This window comes from Carcharhinus amblyrhynchos, chromosome 25 (genome assembly GCF_965287045.1).
Source record: "Carcharhinus amblyrhynchos chromosome 25, sCarAmb.v2.hapA, whole genome shotgun sequence".
In the NCBI taxonomy this organism is placed as follows: domain Eukaryota; kingdom Metazoa; phylum Chordata; class Chondrichthyes; order Carcharhiniformes; family Carcharhinidae; genus Carcharhinus; species Carcharhinus amblyrhynchos.
The window spans coordinates 22,379,652-22,399,561 of record NC_137348.1 but is presented as its reverse complement, the minus strand read 5'-3'; the positions used below and the strand labels follow the sequence as shown (position 1 = coordinate 22,399,561).

Sequence of the window (19,910 nt, the reverse complement as noted above, 5' to 3'; positions counted from 1 at the left end):
AATAAGGTGCAACATTGTCAAGGGTTTTTACAGGAGACTAAGTATGTCTGAGTGGAAGTTCTCAGCAATTCCATTTATTGGCATGTTTGTGGTCTGGGGGCGAACAGAAGGTGTGGGTGCTCTCTGAAGAAACTTGGAATCACTGGCAGCAATTTCTAAATTTCTGTACTATTCTGTTAATGTGTGATCTCCAGAAGCTGTGATTAGTTTCAGTGGCATAATGATGGCCAATGCAAACAATTTTGCTGTCATCACCACAGCAACATTTGGGCGCAGATAAAATAAAAAAAACAAGGGTAAGTCAAAAGAAACTGAATGCCCTCCATTACACCATCGGCCACTAGGTATAAATATTTGAGCATTCTTTCCTTGTGACATTCACATTTGTTGCTACTGTTTCACTTAAAAGTGCATACACTTGCCTTTCACGTGATAGCAGACAGGAACAATAGTGGGATACATGGAAAGGTGCAATATTTCATTCTGTGTTCAAACTTCTCATCATTTTAAAAACAGAAAGACCCAAATTATTTGAACTGCACCAAATTCTGAAAGATTAACTTGTTGACCACAATGTGGATCACTTCATGCTTGTAATTCTGCTTGCTGTTCTTTCCTGACCACAGCCCAGTCTGGCACACATCGATCTTTTTGCATCCCCACATGACAGCACCTCTTCTGTTATTTTAATTAATTATTGATAACAATGCAGAATAAAGCTGAACAAATTGTCAGTTTGCTTTATTCACCCTGGTGTCACCACCAGTGGAAAATAGAATGATTGTGATCACAATTGTCAATTTTCTATTTCAACAATCTGTTGCCATGTGAAACCAAAACAGGCTCAAAAGCAGAGATACGTTTTCCTAACATAGGTGAGTGGACACCTCAGACTCACATTACCGAGCTAACACTGTTAGGCCAAGACTCACAGTAAGACAATCTGAAAAACATCACTGGAGATATGGGAGTAGGCAATGTATGAAAATTAATGTTAAAAGATTGGTACAAAATATGTAAACATTTTGAAGTTTTTAGGCTTTAAAAAATCCTTCTGTTTAACTAAGATGAACATGTTAGGTGTATTTTGAAGTACATGACATGTCTCACGACTCTTTCTATAGTATAACATGAGAAATATTAACTGAAGTTGCACAGTAAAACACTTGTCACACCTACCATGTTATCTGACAATGCAGTTTAGTCAAGAATAAAAGCATTCAATATGCTAAATTCAGGGCCACTATGCTCAGCTTACTACTTTTAATTATCTGCAAATTGAGAATGCCAGGTTTAAATGGGTTATTAAATAGAAAGTTTTAAGTGTGAACTGTAAGAACTGTTATAAATGTTCAGTTTTTTATATTAACTTTTAACTGCGAAAGTTGGCAGCCAATACTTACTGCTCTGGGCTTGAAATGGAGGATATTCGAGCCTCAACTGGCAACGCATTACCCCTTGGTTTCTTAACTGGTGGCCTTGGAGGACGTGCCTGTGTACACACATTTATATTAGAAAGAAACTTGTTAGTATTAAAAACAATTGCAGACATTATCTCAAAAAAACAATTCTAGGTGTCCAGAGATTAGAGTCCAGAGTACCGATTAGACAGTTCAAGTAATAACGAAAATATACATATGCAGACTGAGGACAGACTACACAGTTACAGAACAAACCTAGGCAGAGAACTCGTCATCACTTTAGTTTTAGTTTGTCAACATTCTCTGCGCCAAACTTGTTATTCATTATTCTTCAAAGGAAACCTTGGTCAACCCAGTAGAGGCGGTAAAAACTAGAGGATGAACCAATGTCAAACCCAGATGCAATGAAATAATGATGTAGCTTTCGCTAATGGGTTAAAAAAAAACAATTTCCTAAACTTATTTAGACATTGGAAGCCTGCTACCAACCAATAACTGCTTCTAGGTCATCAAACACGTCTTCAACTGATCAGAACAACTCATGTTCAATCAGCTAGTGAACACCATAACTGAATTAATAAGGACTTCTTCCAACATTATTTTAAACATGTGCCTAAATATAGTGAAATCAAACCAATGCTACTTATGTGAAATATACTGAACATTAAGAGAATCCTGCATCTTGAACCCAGCAGATGGGAAAATTTAGACAGATTCAGGGTCACAAATCCATAAACAAAGACAGCAAGATCCTTGTACACATAATACAACAAACGTTTCATGTAGCTTGTAACATGTAACCAATATTCTGTCACCTTAAAGTGGAATCTTTAAGCACTAAGAGCTGAAAGGGTTAAAGTAGCCAAGGCGTGCAAAGCTCACCATGCTGTGAGCATGCTCAAAAGCTGCATATTTAGAGGCCCCAAATCAATGGGTAGGTATCAGGGAACGATTCCCAACACTGTACCTCAAGCAACAGATTTGCATGATATCATAGCTTATATACAATACCCTGAAGTCTGAGATTGGATTAAACATTAAGCCAGCCCAGGATATTGGCTCTCTTAAACCACAGATAACTTTATTGCAATAGATTCTCAGCTTTCAGTGAAGTATTCTGCAGTGTACTTAAGTGACTCACAAAGAATTCCATGACATATTAATACTGAATAACACAGCATTATGCGAATGGTGAAAAAGTATCTTTCATCTTGCATAATTGGGTTAACCCTTCAGTGTGTAGACAGTTGAAATAATAAACATAGCAGCAATCCAATACATCGTATTTAAAAAAGCCTGCTTTCAGATCAGAGCTTAAATTTTGTATCATACCAGCCATCGAGTTTGGCAAGGTTTTCCAAGCCAAAAAACTTTCTGTTGGCAGTGCTATAGAAATCAGGTGGACCAATGGTTCTGAGGACTCTAGTAAGAACACTTCACAAGGCTCCTATACACATTAGTATGGTTGCTGATATTCTCACTGAAAACCAAACTGGTAAGTAAAACTTGGTTATTAGCTTTCATCAACTAGGACAATCCCAATAATAAACAGAGGATGGTAGCCCAGTGATTATGGTATTGGAGTAACCACCTAGAGATTAAGTTTAAATTTTAGCATTGCAAATTATAAAATTGAACTCAACAAATCTAATAATTTGTGGATTATCATAGAAAATAATCCCTGCCTGATCTGGTCTGCATGTATCTTCAGACCCACCATATATGGTTGTATTAATGCCCCTGGAACAACTAGAATAAACAATAAATATTGCCTTGTCGGCATCTTCAACATCCCAAGACAGCTACTGTAAAATTTCCTATCTAATAACCTGGTAGATAATGTAAGAAATATATCATTTGCGGTTGGAACATTCTATAGCATAAAATATTTAAAATGTGTGAACAGAAGGCATGTAGGTTGTGCATAGATCTGACTCACTGGCTTGCTTGCCCTGGGTTCAGGCTCCCTTTGACAACTGCTTTTCCTTCCCTGCCATCCCTCTCAATGTGACTTTGTTCTGTCCCCATTGCCATTTCTCTCTGCTGCAGGGGGCCCATGGGGCGTCATCCAATCAGAAAGTGCCAGAATTATAAAGGGGATGTAATACAAGAAATTGAAATACAGGGGAAGGGCTGCCTCTGAGCCCGAGAAGGGTCATGTGTTAAAAGATGCTAGGTGTTCATTCCTGAGCAAGAGTCTTTATTCCAACTACAGAAATGACCGTGCATCTTCATATCACATGGATGAAAAGGGTTCTTCATTGGAAAAAAAAGAGCTAACGTCACATAAGAGGAATGGAACTTATTCCTGAAAAGCAATAGTTACACTCACAGTCATCTGGATTTTGAAATTGTAGATACATACACCCATGAGTAGTCTATCAATGCAGTGTCTTATTTCTCAATGAGTAAAAGCTTATGCGAGGGATCTGAGAGCTGCAAAACAGAGTTGATTTACTCCCAGTTGAAATGCAGAGCAGTTTTATCTGGTGATATTGAAGCATTAAAGTGTTGGAACCAATGTTTTTGGATGTTATCACCTAATACAGTTGCTATTTAAAGGCAATTAAGAAAACTAATAAGTAGCATGTGGTGCTGCTGGGCTGAAACATGTTCAGGATTGTCATCCAAAGGTACAATTATTGCCAAAAATTTACAATCACAGAATAAAATAGCTGTTAGCCAGTAAACAATGTTTAATGTTTAAACAATGTTTAACACCATTACAGTCTATAAACATATAGATCAAATACTTTGCGATAATTAAAAATTATTCTGAATATGGCATAGCTTGCCTCTTTTATTCTTACCGGTTTGTCTACCCCACAATGCCCTGCCCACCTCCCCAAAACACTTGCCCCCCCGCCCTCCCCCATAATGCTGTGCCCAAACCAACCCCATGCGCTTCTGCCCTTTTACATAAGTGTTCAAACATCTAGGATTCAACCAGCTGCTTCCTTTACAACGTCTCATACCAATAGCCCTGTGCTACTCAAAGGGAAAAGCACTGCTTTTATCCCTCCCCTCCCCTTCAAGGTGGTATGTCCCACTTATGAACCTTGTTGGAACACGACTTCACAACCACAGTGGTGCAAAGCTGCTGTGTTGCTGGCTTCTTTTGTGGCTCATTTTGTTCCCTCGTTGTTTTGTCTATCAGATGCTTTGGACTAGTTTTTTTTATTTATGAACTAGACAAGCTAATGAAAGGGATTATCAATTACTGACAGACACAAAATGGAACATAATGTCAGTCTTTAAATATATTTAGCCGTTTCAGTTAAGCTTTTTTTCCAAATGAACTATTACAGCTGGTTTAAAACCATTAAAGAGCAATTTCTGATTAATGGGCTCGATGTGAAGAAGTAACAGTAAAGATTCCACAGATGTTGCTTTGTGGGAATTGTTGAACTAGAAACCTGGGACATGTTTTAGAATAAGTGCCAGGAGCTTGAAAGTCAAATTCTCAAATTTACTGATTGGAATGTTGATTGTATTGTCAACTGCCGTTCAGGACTAGAAAGGTAAAACCATAAACAATCTACGAAGTTACAAATTTGTTTAGGATATTTATTTTTAACACTCATCTTAATCACAAAAGATACGTGAGCAACATCCCATCAATCATGGAAAAGATCCCATTCTACATTCACTGTGTTCTATAATTTAAAAAAAACAAAGTAAATTAACTGAAGTATTCATGGATTTAACTCTGTGTAGAATACAACAAAAGTTTAGCAGCGAGGGGGAGGGTGTTCAAACCATGACCTCAGTGTAGCCAGTGCTACTGAAGAAAAGTAAAGGGTCAGGAAAGGTCAGGCTGTGAACTTGCTGAGAAGGGGGCCAGTCCCCAGACAAAGCTGCCCTTCCACACAATGGAGACAGCTTAAGCATGTGAACCCATTGGTAGGAACAGAAGGATTAAGTTTATGGCAAGTTTGCCTGAACTTGCAACAGGGAGAAACATGGGGGAAAAGAACAACAGAGCTAATTAGCAGAGCTGAGCTGTCAGACCGCAGCTGAATGGCTCAGTGCCAACAAACAAAAGGAGAGGCCTGGCAATCAGCAGGATCGATGGAAAAGACTGCTTCATTAGGGATGATAGAACGAAGAAGGAAAAAAGAGAAAAGAGGCTGTTTAATTAAGCTTGAGCTGGAAGGTGATGCGTGAAGCTTGCCTGTCATCGTGCTGCTAATACTTTCACCTTTCCGCCAGAGCTTTGAAAAGCCAGCGATTACCCCACTAGTGTCAGCAACACCAGATATATCTGGGGAGAAATGCAAAAAAGGATTGGAGCCATAGCCTAAAGGGACTACAGTGGAAAGTCAGAAAAAAAAGCAGATTCCCTACAGTGTTCTGAACCTGACAAATCCAACTGGGCAAAGCTGAATTTGCTTTAGACCCAACTGCTCACATTTAATCATTAAACATAAAATTCAAGCTTATGTTCAAAATAGCAGCAACTATGATGCATGCAGCAACATAATAGCACGGCACTTTTACATAACAAATTTGTACTTAGAAAAGATTCAAAATTTGCAGAGATTAACTATTATTAAATCTATAATCACAAAACACTGACCTTTTTGTTTCAAAGTACGAAAATAAATATCACTGATTTTTTTAAATACGATGTTAATGATTTAACTTGTGTAGGGTGTTGCACTACATAATGCAGCTCTATACCTCACGGAGTTTATGTGGTGCCAACATTAATGAACAATAAGTCCTTTCTGACTCAGTAACACAACATGATATGGTTAGATTTAATTTATTCCAAGGACTCCTTAAATGCTGATAAGGTGCAACATGAACATCTTTATACTTAAAAAAGAGAATTAATTTTACTTATAAAAGGGGACATGTCAGTAAGAAATGAAACTATAGAGGAAGAGAACCTTTGGCTATTCCTGAAATGATACTGGAGGGTTGCTGTGTGCACCATATTAAGTGCTGCAAGATATCTTTATGATTAATTCACATGATTTTCATTGGTATTAATATCAAACTGAAAAAATTCCACATCACACCCTGCACTCATTTTAATAAAGTGAAGTTGCAGTTTTAAAAAAAAGTTGTTTTACTAACAGGTAGACTATATTCTAATATAACCATATTAGGTGACTCAGAGTGGTATAACGAATTGACTTTATGTTTGCAGCAGCCAAGTTGGCGTAAGGAAAGTGAATGTAATGTTTATATCAACAAGGAATGACTGTGATTGTTCCTGCTCATCTTGTTCAATTTTAATTCCAAATCTCAGTACTGCCACTACAGCGTTTACTAAAAGCATGTGTGAAACAGCAGAGTTATTAGTGGGACATGGCAGGCACATGAATGCAGAAACAGAACTCAAAAAGATCTGGGTGCAATGAGGTTGTGAGCCATTTCTGGTGACGTGACTGAAAGGTAAAATGTTAAATGGACTTCTGTGGAAAGAAGGCTCTCTTTCCTCTCATGACGAATCAAAGGCCTATCATACTGTTATATATTCTAAATTTTCAGACCTTCTGATATAATGCACAAAGTCAGCTGTTTATACCGGTTTGAAATTAAACTTGGTACCATACCTGAGCAGGTGTCACAGATTCCATCCCACTATACCATACCTAATAAATCAGAATGGTTTTATATATGTTGATGTGATGGTACTGCAGAAGCATGACATTTGCCCTGCTGCGATGTGTGACTGAGGGTTGGCAGAATGTGCAGAATCCACTGCGGGCTGAGACACTGGAGCAAATAGTAAAAATCAATGATAATGACGACTCTTATACAAAGGACAGGAGTCCATTAATTTTCATTTCTTTAATTGATACCATTTTGGCTTTTGCTTTTCTTTTCAAATCAAATCTCAGCTAATATTTATGCAACTGTCCTTTTGGTCCTTTGGATTAAGAGCAAATTGCAGAGCCTGGGGCACAGGGTCAAACATGTCCCTATTCCAGTCAGCTAATATGGTTGGTTCCCTATTGCTACAGCTAATGGGTTAGCACAAATTCTGCTCACTGCTTGTGACTTCCTTGCTGAGCATCACACATTCCTTAATGATCCTCAAAGGCAGGATAATGCTAAAGTGGGTTACCGTATAAAAGATGAAATCAATGATGAAAATTATTGACATGATTGTCTATAATTTCCTTCTATGCCACTTTGAATTTGCTTTGTCTATAATTTTCTTCTATGCCACTTTGGATTTGCTTTCATCTACATATCTCAATTGGCTAAAATGTCTGAAGAATGATATTTCAGTGAGTTGGATTTTTTTGCATTCAAATGATAAACCATAAAAACTTCTCAAAGACAACACAACATGTTGAAATGAACAATATTTTCTTAATTTACTTGTACGTCTAGCATTTGAATAGTGTAATAATGCACACAATTCCAATTCACAATCATTTATATATTGGGATCAAGTTATTTCTGTATTTTAAATCTTAAGTAGTTCAAAAAGCTGATCGATGACCTGTTTCCACACCCTGATTTCACCATCCTGTAATAAACTGATTTTCCTTTCTTCCCTATGAGGAGGAATTTAGCCTCCACTGTCTATCGTGACTGAGATAGGAGCTTCTGAGTGGAGGAATCATTGTCAACGTATGTCATGTTACTCAGACAATGTTTTGTTTGATTAGTAACACACTACTTCACCACACCGACTGCATTTCTTCTGTTGTAGTCATTTGAATGTGCAGAATTCACTTCAACAATGTACTGGTCAAGTCACAGAACTAACTTTCCAAAAGCTTTGAACATTGAGAAATGGGAAAACATCTCAGAATACTTGCAAAAACACCCCTACAAAATACCCCTTGAAATGAACCTCATGCATACAGCAGCGTGGAGCTATTTAAGAAGACTACATACCTTATGAATATTGTAGATTATAAATATGCAATTAGCCCAGTGAAAAGGTTAGGCCACCTCTGAGCATGTACAACATGCATGTTTCCTGCGTTTAAGCACAAACTGCCAAATCCAAGCATGCAGTCGAGGTTAGAGACTGATATCCAGGCGTTAAAGTGTTCCATATCAGTTGCACTGGTGTTACCCAGGATTCTTGAGTCAACTGAAGTGAGCAATATTTCTGCCATGGCTCTATCCTAATGCCAATCACAATCAACACCAAACACAAGAAGAATTAGGAACTGGAGAAAGAAAGAAGCAAAGTTTCACACCTATCTGAGAGAAAATTGAGCAAAGATCCAATCCCTTGCTACAAGACCAAAGAGCACAAACTGAAGAAAAGGGTAAGTAGAGTCAGCAAAGCAACTTAGGTGGTGTTAAACATAATTAAAGAGACACACAACTGCTGTCTACTCACGGGCAAAGTAGCACTGTTTATCTTTGGAGGAGGAGGGCGAGGTGGAGGGACTCTCTCTGGCTGTATCAAAGTGGAAACTTAAACATCAGAACAGAAGCATCTTCAATTCAATTAAAATAAAAACAAACATGCAAGCAACTTACAAAATAATACAGGTTTGAAATTTGCACATGTTGAGAGTTCATTATCTCAAATGCATGTATTCATACCAAGAATTTGATCTGACACAACAGGCTCTCGCTTTAACAAACTTATACATATTTTTAAATAATTTATCCTGCACCAACTTTCAAAAAGGCATTATTTTTAATTATGGAGTAAGAGAAAGGAATAAAAAAACCAAACAGTCAAAACCCACAGTGGAAATCCTTACATACATATACATAATTTTGTAAAATGTGTCACTTCCATGTAAAGCTGCAGAGCACCACAATTATTTTTATTCAAATCACGAGTACAGTATTCATCAAATTAAGTAGCTCCTGCAGACATCATGATTTAAATCTATTTGGTTTTGTGCAAATAAAGATTGAAACTTTCCTGAACTGAATTTATTTGGATTTTGTTCTATTTCTGTGATATTCAGCTTGGCTTGTCAATTGTAATGTCACTGTGTTTCATTACTGGGGATGACATCCAGTACATCCCATATTCATACGAGGAAAGCTGGGAGCTATACTGTATTAGCACATGCTGGTTTTCCATAATAAAATTACTCAAGCTGAAATACACTCTTAAGATACTTGGAGTTTATTGTTCCTCATTGATGAGTTTTACTAGATTTAGCCAGACCGTTGGACTGTGTTTACAATAGCTGAGCACTTCATCTAGGGGGAGCAGAAGGTTTTACGCAAGAAAATTGATGTAGTCTTCCTCTAAAATATGGTCTTGTTTTAAGATGCTTAGCATCAACGATAAAGAATGCAGGAACTGTATTTTCTCCACCTTCACAAAGATAACATGGATCAATCTTTCCAATCATGAAAATTCACACTCACTTCTTTCTTCTCCACTTGGTCCTTGGCTACTTTTTAATGTGGACACACTTGACCCACTTCTTTTCACTTTGTTCAAAACAGTTTCCACTTTTAGCAGCTTCCCATGTTGAAGTGTTTTTTCCCCTGTTACATCATGCAATTATTTGTCAAACCCAAGGCCAACAAAATGAATGCAAGAAGTGCATTCCTATCCCATGCCCCTTAACAGGGAAAAGGATGAGTTTCCTGAACTGCAACAGGGTAATTAAACAGTCATTGGGACACATACTTACTCTGAATTCTGATTGTGTTCTCAGTTATATAGCTAAAATAATGGAATCTGTGAAAAAGGTGACTGTTGTAAGGTGAATCCAAGCTATAATGCTATGAGGAGCCTGTGCAGCAGGTCTAACTCAAGTTAGTGTTAGAAGTAAACAGTACAGTTTTACTTTCTAGACAACTGATTTTTAATGCGAGTCCAGCCTGAATAATTTGAGTTTAACGAATGTCACCAGGCGGACCAGTGAGCTAAGTGAAAACTTTTAAAATATGGTTTCACACCAGGTATCCATTATAGTACACAGCATGTGAGTACACGTGAGGGTCAGATTACTGACCTGATTTCCAAGTTATGCCACATCTTGTGTCAATGAAACTTTGGGCACTGATCATGAGCTAGAAGTAGAACCTCATCCAACTGCAGCTTGACCTTAAAGTCCGTACCAGTGCTGGAAAGGGCTGCATTGTCAAAATGCAGTCATACAGATAGCAAAGAAAAATGAGGTCTGTCTGTTCAGATGTAGGTTAAAGAATCTGCAATACTAGCTGTACAACAGGAACCTCTCCCAATATCCAGGCCAATATTAGGCTTCTGGCAGGTACCACTAAAGACGGAATCATTCCAATGCTGTTTGAGAGATGTTATTGGTCTGTTTACCTACATAATAAAAGTTATTCCATTTCAAGAGCAAACATAGCTACTGTATTCCAGTACATTAAGAGTTTGTCACAGGAGAATGAAAACAAATACCAACAAAATATAAATTATTGCAACAAACATTCCCTTAAATCAGAGATCATTAAATCCTAAGCAATACTGTGACTAGGAGTACATTTTCCCAATACCGCATAATTATTATTCATTTGATTTGTACATTTTTTTTAAAGCAAATTCTTTAACCCAGTACCTCTCCAAACAGCTTGGACTAAAAACAAGCCAGTTAAAGATGAAAATAAATTCGAAATGGAATCTCAAAATAGATCGTCAATTTAATTATCCAAGGTCACTGGAAGAATAAACTATGTCACTTAACGAAAAGATGAGACCTTTCTTCCCAAGAATGTATAGTTCTAATTTTCCCAAATTAAAATGTGTTCTTCAATGTTCACAAATATTAATAACCTTCTATGTTGCAAAACAATCCAGGGAGTCTTGAATACAAACAGGTGGAAATATCATTTTCACACAATCATTGAACCTAACAGGAAATGAAGCATAAGTTTATTGGAAGAATGGTCTGAGATTTATTTCCCACCCCCGCCCCCCAGCAATGCTTTGGGACTTCATCCACAAACTGCACAGGGTCAGATTTCATCTGGATTTAATAAAACCCTTCGAGGACAAGGCTATATTTTGGGTATGAAATTGCTAATAAGTTTTTTTCCCTTAGTTCCGTCTCTGCAAATGACCCTGAGGCTCTGCGATTCTATAGGCTTTATTCTGGTTTGTAAACTCAGTATTAGAAATATGCAAAGAATCATTTATTACATTTACATGACAGAAATGATACCATGTCATACATTTCAAGAAACATTTTAATTAATTGTTACAATGAGCAGCTTACCAATAAAACCTGAAGAAAAAAAGTCTATTTTTAGTGATGCTTGAAAGGATTTATTAGTAATCTGCCTCAGTCTGTGCATCACGGTCACTGCAGTGGTGCCAAATAACAGCCCTAATAGCAAAGAGACTCACTGAAGTGTGTTATATTAAAACAAAAGTCAAGACTGCATTTCGGATCATTCAAATTTCTGGAACAATGAAAATTAAATTCAGCTATATGTCATAGATCTACCCTGCTTTTTACTCCATTATGCCTGTCAACGCAACAGTCAAAAGAAATTTAGACACTTGAAGTTTAATTTGTTCAGCAATGTGCATTATTTGTTTAGAAGCACAGAATAAGACTAAGACATCAAGTAACTATGACAAATTATACACAGATTTTGATATCAAAATAGAGTTTATATTCACTGTAAACAAGCTTTTAATTTAATGAAAGTGATTTATATTTTAGGAAGCAGAGATATGAGAAATAATACTAAAGGAGAATGCTTATCCAGATTACTTTTACAGTTCCTTTATAATTTCTTCAGATGTCTTTGAGGTCTTTTGGCTATTCTCTGTACTCCTCTTGCTAATGCTCCTTCACAGAATGCAAGCAACTTACAGACCTGTTGCAACCTGCTACCCAGTAGAAGTGTACTTGACTGTCCAATACGCATTAGTCTCTAATTTTACTTTTCACTCCATTGGAAAGTATCTGGCATCCACCTGACACATCTTTTTAGATGCTGGCAACTCAGTGGTGTGACTCCCAACCAATTAAATGTATTTACTTTAAAATAATATAGCCCTAATTTAATGATTTCTGTAAAATTGGTGGAGCAAGTGGTAGTAGCACAGGTGGTGTGCTGCATCACAATGGGAACGCATTTCCCTTGAACAGGATTATAGCTCAAATTACCCGCTGAACTGAGTGGCTTGCCAGGCCCTTTCAAAGGACAGTCTGTAGTTCTGAGGTCACACATAGGCCAGACCAGGTAAGGATGGCAGATTTCTTGCTGAAAGGACATTAGATGATTAAAACCAGATGGGTTTTTACGACAATCATTGTGGTCATCACTGAACTCCTAATTCCAGATTTTTATTGAAAAATGTGGTGGGATTTGAACCCAGGTTCCCAGAGCATTATCCTGGGTTTCTAGTCCAGTGACAATACCACTTCATCACTGCCGCTCACAGTGTATAACTGCTTAGAAAAGCACTATGGAGATGGGCAACAACGTTCCTCCTGAAACTGGAAATTTAGGACTCTTCCTGCCGGAATTGCACCAAGGCAAGTTGGCTCTTTAGAGCTAAAAACCACCTGGCGTCAGCTGAATACAAGGGCATTAGTGATTAAATCAGTAAACTGGAGGTGACAAAAACATTTTCCCTTTCACATGTCCAAGATACAATGTGGAGGGAGTCAATAAATGTATGTCCCTGGGCACTGACAGACTTGACCAAAATGACCCAGCAAATGTAGCTTCAGGAACTCATGTCCCTCATTTCAATTATGTAGTTCATTCAAAACCACCCATGCCCAACCCCTGTACAGTGTGACATTATAAGGAAACTTGACAGGTTTGCACGCCAAGAGGGCATTTTCAATTATTGAGGATAAGTACTGGTTAACCAAAGCCATGGTATAGACTACTACATCTCCTGCCACTTTGCTTGACTGCCTCCGGAATGAGAGGAATTTTCCAATATTTTTCCTGAGTTAGCAATAATTTTTCCCTCTGGTTGTTTTATATACCTAACAGATTACATAGTAATCTTTCTGTTCTGTTTCTTGTACGTTTGCATGCCAAACCAAAAATAATGAAACAAAATGCCAGTGGGAAAACATCCCAGAAGTGCGAAAACTGAAGAAAACCCAACAAGGCAGGGAGGTACAACATGCAACAAAGGGGAGATAAAAACCAACAAAAGTATCAAAAAACCTATCTCTCCCCCCTTTAAGGAGTCAGTATAAGGCTCACTCAACTTTTATGAATGAAGCATGGGCTTTGCTCAAAGATGTAAAATTTAGAACAGGATGCTTTTCAGTAAAATTGAAATATTAAAATGAAACTGGGTGTTAGTGGCGTGGCATCTCCAAATCTCCCTTGGGAAAAGATGGCATCCTGCAAGTTCAATTCTGTGAAGCCCAAAGTCTGAGAGTTCATATCAGATATGCAAAAGATGCAAATACACACCTGTAGCAAGAACCAGAGGCAGCGGGTTCTACACATTCGTGGCTCAATTCTTGTGAAAATAACAGGCAGTTCATGGCACTTGCTGCTATTTATGGAGAAATTATTGAGCAACTTCGGGTCTGAAGTATATGCGTGGATCAATTCGAATACCTAAATGTTCACCATTGAGATGCATGAAAATTGTTGTATTTGCACAATAGATAGATTGCCACTGTAAGTTACATCTTGCCCATCCCAATCTAATTACCATTTTAACTGTGTGATAGGTATTAATGACTGCCAGCTAACTGTTCTGATGCTAACATAAACTATTATGGAGTCATATTCCTTCAATGTTTGATTGTTGTTGATTTTAAAAGTGCAAAATTTACATTTATTAAAACCTTGTCCCTTTTTTACCTCTCTCTTTTCTTCCCCCTCTATTCATTGTTTTTTCTGTACTTGATTTGACATCAAATTCATGCATTCTATTTCACATTTCCCTTTTGGTCCATGTAGTGCTAATTTCACAATTCCTCAATGTAACTAGTTAAGAAGATTCACAGTTGCTTGTGCTATTCACTCAGGTTCAAGATGCCCTAGTTTCCTTAAGAATTATCAGTTCTCACTTTCAGAAACATGTCACACAAAAACTTTGCACATTTAAATAAGGGAGGGTAAGACAATCTAACAGCTAATGACATTAGATGTCCCACTCCAGCAAAAATTCACCAGTGAATAGCTTTGTTTTTCTGGTTTCCCTGACTGGCCAGGAGGTGAAATTTGTTGATTTATGTCACAGAGACAAGCACCTATCAATAGAAGAAAAATCATCTGATCTCCATGGTCAGAAACTCAAACATCCGATCTTGTGGACAATCTTCCCAAAGACAAAAAATAGCACAGCTCCAATTTAATTGTTGGAGACCAAACCTTACTGTTAATAAATAGAGAGAAAAATCATCAAAAATATTAGATGGTCAACATCCAGAAAGGATGGTTAATGTTTTTCTTATTGTTAGAATTTAGTTCAACCAAAACAGGAACTTAAATGCAAAAGTTACATTGCCTCCTATTACGCTGGCTGACTTAGATCGACGAAACAAACAGAGCCATGAGCTGAGTTTGCACGATATTCACCATTTATCTCATCAATAGCCTGTGCACATTGACAATATAATCAAAGAATCCAATCGCAGCCGGTTCTAAGAAAACAAATTGCATGCACTTTGTTCTCTCTTATTAGCTTGCAATTTTTGGTAGCATCATATTTGCTTTGACACTTTCTTTTCTTCCCCTCGTTTAACTTCAATCTGCTTATACACTATCCATGAGCTCAGAAGATGACCATGAGTATTCAGCGTTTGCTTTTTCTCATTTAAGCTCAGTCAGTGGGAGGTATGTATGTTTCCAGAGGAAACAGAGGATGAAATGTCAAGTGTATCTCAAGACGATTTACTTCATTAAGTCCAGCACCTAAAATAGCAGCCTGCACAGAACAAGTGACAAAGATACCTTTATCAATTAACTTAAAAATTGTATAGATTTCTTTGCCTTCAGCTAGTCACAGAGAAGGTAAAAAGCTGGGCCTGGCTGGACAAACTGTGAGCCATTAAAAAAAACCTCATTATCAATGTATCATTATCTACGTATGGGATATTACAGAAAGCACCTGCAATATCCCACTTGTATTGGTTAGTCAAATACTTGCTGTCAGCATGAACAAATCACCTTACTTCACTTTTTACAGAAATATTTTTAATTAGTAGTTGACAAATGCTTTTTCATGCAAAAAAAAATATACATCAGCAATAACAGATAAATAGGTCAACATTGTTTTTTCTTCAGACTTAATCTATGAATGTCAAAAACTCAGGGAACATGCAACTAACCAATTTGTACTGACTACACACTAGTCCTGTAATATCTGTTTGACAGGAATGACATTTTCCACTGCTTAGGACAGAAATCCTGTGACATTTTTATTCATGGCAGCGTATGCCCTTGTAATGATCAGCTCTGGCCGATCTGCTTACTGCAGCAGCCCTGGAGCCCTCCGAGAACAAATAAGCAGTGGAGGTGCCAGCAGTCCAACCTCCTTATTAAACACCACCAGGCTCCTAACGAAGTGCAACTGTTGGAAATTCAGAGAGTAAAACCCTCAAGGGCACCTCTGGCTCATGACTGCTTGCATAATTTTTAACTTCTCAAGAACTAGGCAGCTGACGACCTAGCATTTTCAATCTAAGGTAAGATTGTGCAATTTCACTGCTTACCAAGTTTACATTTCTGTCAATAGTGAAGATTGTATTTTAAGAAGCAATGAAGAAAGTACATTGTTTACGAAAAACTGACAGTCGGTCACAAAATAAGCCTTACTAAGTTACGCTAAAACCAATATGTCAAACAATATTTTGAAATAAATTATATTAAGAGCATGTCCAATTTCAAAACTTGCTTTTTGGCTCTTAAAAATAAATTATGTATGGAAAAGCTTACAGGTTGCTGGGTTCACGTAATTTTCCAGTGGCCAGTTCACTGGAATAAGCATATAGATTTGAATTATTACATTGGAAAAGAAAATATATTGATATCTGCACTAAATTACTACTTTTCAAAAGGGGTTAGGAAATTATTAAGAGTCAGGTTTTATGGAATTGGGAACTTTTGTGAGAAACTCTTCTAGCTCCAATAGCTTCTGTAATGGACCAAAGACTACATATGCCTCATTACTGAGGACAAGCTAAGTACAGATCCAGTATCTCCATAAACACCAGAGGATAGATTTCTGTCTGCCCCCATTGTACCTGAACCATATTTGGGGATGGGCTGCCAGTACCAGCCATCTCTTCGCCACGCAACTTTCCAACGAGAAAGTCACTTTCACAAAGCTTGCCTTGCTGGCAGCAGCTATTTGTTAAGATTCAGAGAGGGGGGGTGGTTGCAGTGAGCAATGAGGATGGGTGGTTGCAGGGTGGGGAGAAGGTAAATTGCAAAGACTATGGAGTTAGGGGGAAGCATTTATCACTTTCAAAGCACATAAACATACTTTCATTTCATTATTGCAGGGGAAGAATCCTGTATAGGACAGGCGCAACACCTGCCCCACTTGCAAGTAACAAATTTTGAAGAAGCATTAAGTAGTTCATTCATTTTTTTGTGATTTTCGTTCACAGGATGCAAACATCACTAACAGGGACAGCATTTATTGTCCACCCCTAATTGATCTTGACAATGAGCTAAGAAACAAATGCTTGTTTTAAGTAGCCACCTAGAATGTCTAAAAATGGGCTCTGTGCACACTGAATTGGAAGACTTTGCATCATTTTATGATTGAAAACTAAGTTCACCCATAAAGAATACAGTCACATACTGTGCTGTTAAGCAAATTACCATAATCAGATCTGTCATGATAAACATTTAAAAAAATTCATTTATGTAATTTGGACATCCCTAGCAAGGCCAGTATTTATTACCCATGTTGGGTTACACTTAAGAAGATGATCGTGAGCCACCTTCCGGAACTGTTGCATTCCATGTGCCATTAAGAACAAATTCCAGGATTTTGACGCTGTGACAATGAAGGAATGGCCTGAGGTTATTACAAAGCAGTAACAAACTAAAGTGTTGTCTGATATTGAACTCCAAGAGTGTTATGATGGCCATGGGGGATGGTCAATAGATCTCCCAGTGGATCTCATAGAATATCAGCTCCCCTACTAGGTGAGACGAGGCTCACCCAATAGGGAAGGAACAGCGGGAGGTTTAAAACCAGCTGGTTCCACTTAGGCCAGCAGGTGAAAAACTTTGGGGCTGACACGTACATTGTACCCTACAATCAGAAACAGGAGAATTCATAATGAGAAAGAAATAGTCGAAAAATTAAATTCGTACTTTGCTTCAGACTTCGCAAAGGAAGACATGAATAACGTACCAGAAGTTTTGAGAAAAACAAGTTTTAGTGAGGAGCTGAAGTAAATCAACATTAGTAGAGAAATGGTTTTGGGGAAATTGATGACATTGAAGATGGATAAATCTCCAGGTCCTGATAATTTTCATCCCAGAGTACTTAAGGGATTGGCCCTGTAAACAGTAGATCTATTGGTGGTTATTTTACAAAATTCTTTGGACTATGAACTGATTCCTACAGATCGGAGGGTAGCTAATGTAAACCCTCTATTTAAAAAGGGAGGTAGAGAGAAAACAGGGAACGATAGACCCATGAGCCTAACATTAGTACTGGGGAAGTTGCAAGAGTTCATTACCAAGGATTTCATAACTCAGCATTTGGAAGGCAGTGGTATAATCAAACAAACTCAGCATGGATTTACAAAAGGGAAATCATACTTGACGAATCTACTGAAATTCTTTGAGGATGTAACTAATAGAGTTGACCAAGGAGAACCAGTGGCTGTGGTTTGTTTTAGACTTTCAGAAGGCTTTCGACAAGGTCTCACATAATAGAATACTATGTGAATTTAAAGCACATGGAATTGCAGGCAACCCCTTGAGATGAATAGAAAGCTAAGTTGGCATAAATAAGTATTCTTCTGATTGGTAGTTGGTGACAAGTAGGGTTCCAGAGGGATCTGCGCTAGGACTCCAACTATTCACATTACATACTAATGATTTGGAAGAGGGAATTGAATGTATTATCTCCAAATTTGCAGATGATACAAAGTTGAGTGGGAAGCTGAGCTGTGAGGAGGATGCAGAGATGCTTCAGCGTGCTTTGGACAGGCTGGGTGGGCATATGCATGGCATATGCATATGCATGGAATATGCATGGAATAGGGAGAGGGAAAGTTTGAACTCGTGGCTGAGGGGATGGTGCAGGAGGGAGGGGTTCAGGTACTTGAGCAATTGGGGCTCATTCTGGGGAAGGTGGGACCTCTATAAGAGGGATGGTCTACACCTGAACCAGAGGGGAATCAATATCCTGGGGGGTAAATTTGCAAAAGCGATGCAGGAAGGTTTAAACTGATTCGGAGGGGGGGAGGGATAGTGAGGAAAGGGGGTGAAAGTGAGGGGGGCATAGTTGGGGAATGCAAGGCACGGCATAGTGGGGGTGGGGCGGAGCAGGGTTTGAAATGCGTGTACTTTAATGCGAGGAGTATTCGCAATAAAGTGGATGAACTTGCAGCGTGGATCAGTACCTGGGACTTTGATGTTGTGGCCATTTCTGAGACATGGATAGAGCAGGGTCAGGAATGGATGTTGCAGGTTCCGGGGTACAAATGCTTTAGTCGGAGTAGAGAAGAAGGTAGAAGGGGGGGTGGGGTAGCATTGCTAGTCAAGGACTGTATCACAGTGTCGGAGAGAAAGTTTGATGAGGACTTGTCAGTTGAGGTAGTATGGGCGGAGATTAGAAATAGGAGAGGAGAGGTCACCCTGTTGGGAGTCTTTTATAGACCTCCTAAAAGTTCTAGAGAGGTTGAGGAAAGGATTGCGGAGACAATCCTGGTTAGGAGTGAAAGTAATAGGGTAATTGTTATGGGGGACTTTAACTTTACGAATATTGATTGGAGTTGCTATAGTTCTAGCTCGCTAGAGGGGTCAGTGTTTGTACAAAGCGTGCAGGAAGGTTTTTTGTCTCAGTATGTAGACAGGCCAACTAGAGGTGAGGCTATATTGGATTTGGTGCTGGGAAATGAGCCAGACCAGGTGCTTGACTTGGAAGTTGGTGTGCATTTTGGTGATAGTGACCACAATTCGGTTACGTTCACCTTAGTGATGGGAAGAGATAGGCATGAACCTCGGGTCAGCAATTTTAGCTGGGGTAAGGGCGATTATGAGGCTATCAGGAGTGAATTAGGAAGCATGGATTGGATTAGGGGATTACAGGGACTGGGAACGTCTGAAATGTGGAGTTTTTTCAAGGAGCAGCTACTGCGAGTCCTTGATAGGTATGTCCCTGTCAGGCATGGTGGATTTGGTAGATCTAGGGAACCGTGGTGCACTAAAAGAGTTGAGTCGATGGTTAAAAAGAAAAAGGAGGCTTATGTTCGGATGAGATTGGAGGGCTCAGATAGTGCACTAGAAAGCTTTAGATTGGCTAGGAGGGAGTTGAAGAGTGAGTTGAGAAGGGCTAAAAGAGGACATGAGAAGACTTTGGCTGATAGGATTAAGGAGAATCCTAAGGCGTTCTATAGGTATGTCAAGAACAGAAGGTTGGTCAGGGCA

The 19,910-nt window shown here is 38.5% G+C and overlaps 1 protein-coding gene across 10 annotated transcripts in view; it reads right to left on the bottom strand.

Moving 5' to 3' along the window:
* Positions 1-19,910, bottom strand: part of dennd1a (DENN/MADD domain containing 1A) — a 547,788-nt gene that overhangs the window by 25,116 nt on the left and 502,762 nt on the right. For 7 of the 10 annotated variants that reach the window (XM_080211932.1, XM_080211937.1, XM_080211933.1 and 4 more), the window contains exons 20-21: positions 8,746-8,805; positions 1,404-1,492 (exon numbers count right to left, since the gene is read on the bottom strand). In XM_080211932.1, the coding sequence (XP_080068058.1) occupies positions 1,404-1,492; positions 8,746-8,805 (149 nt within the window). The remainder of the gene's footprint in view (positions 1-1,403; positions 1,493-8,745; positions 8,806-19,910) is intronic. The other 3 variants (XM_080211934.1, XM_080211936.1, XM_080211939.1) reach the window with 1 other exon arrangement.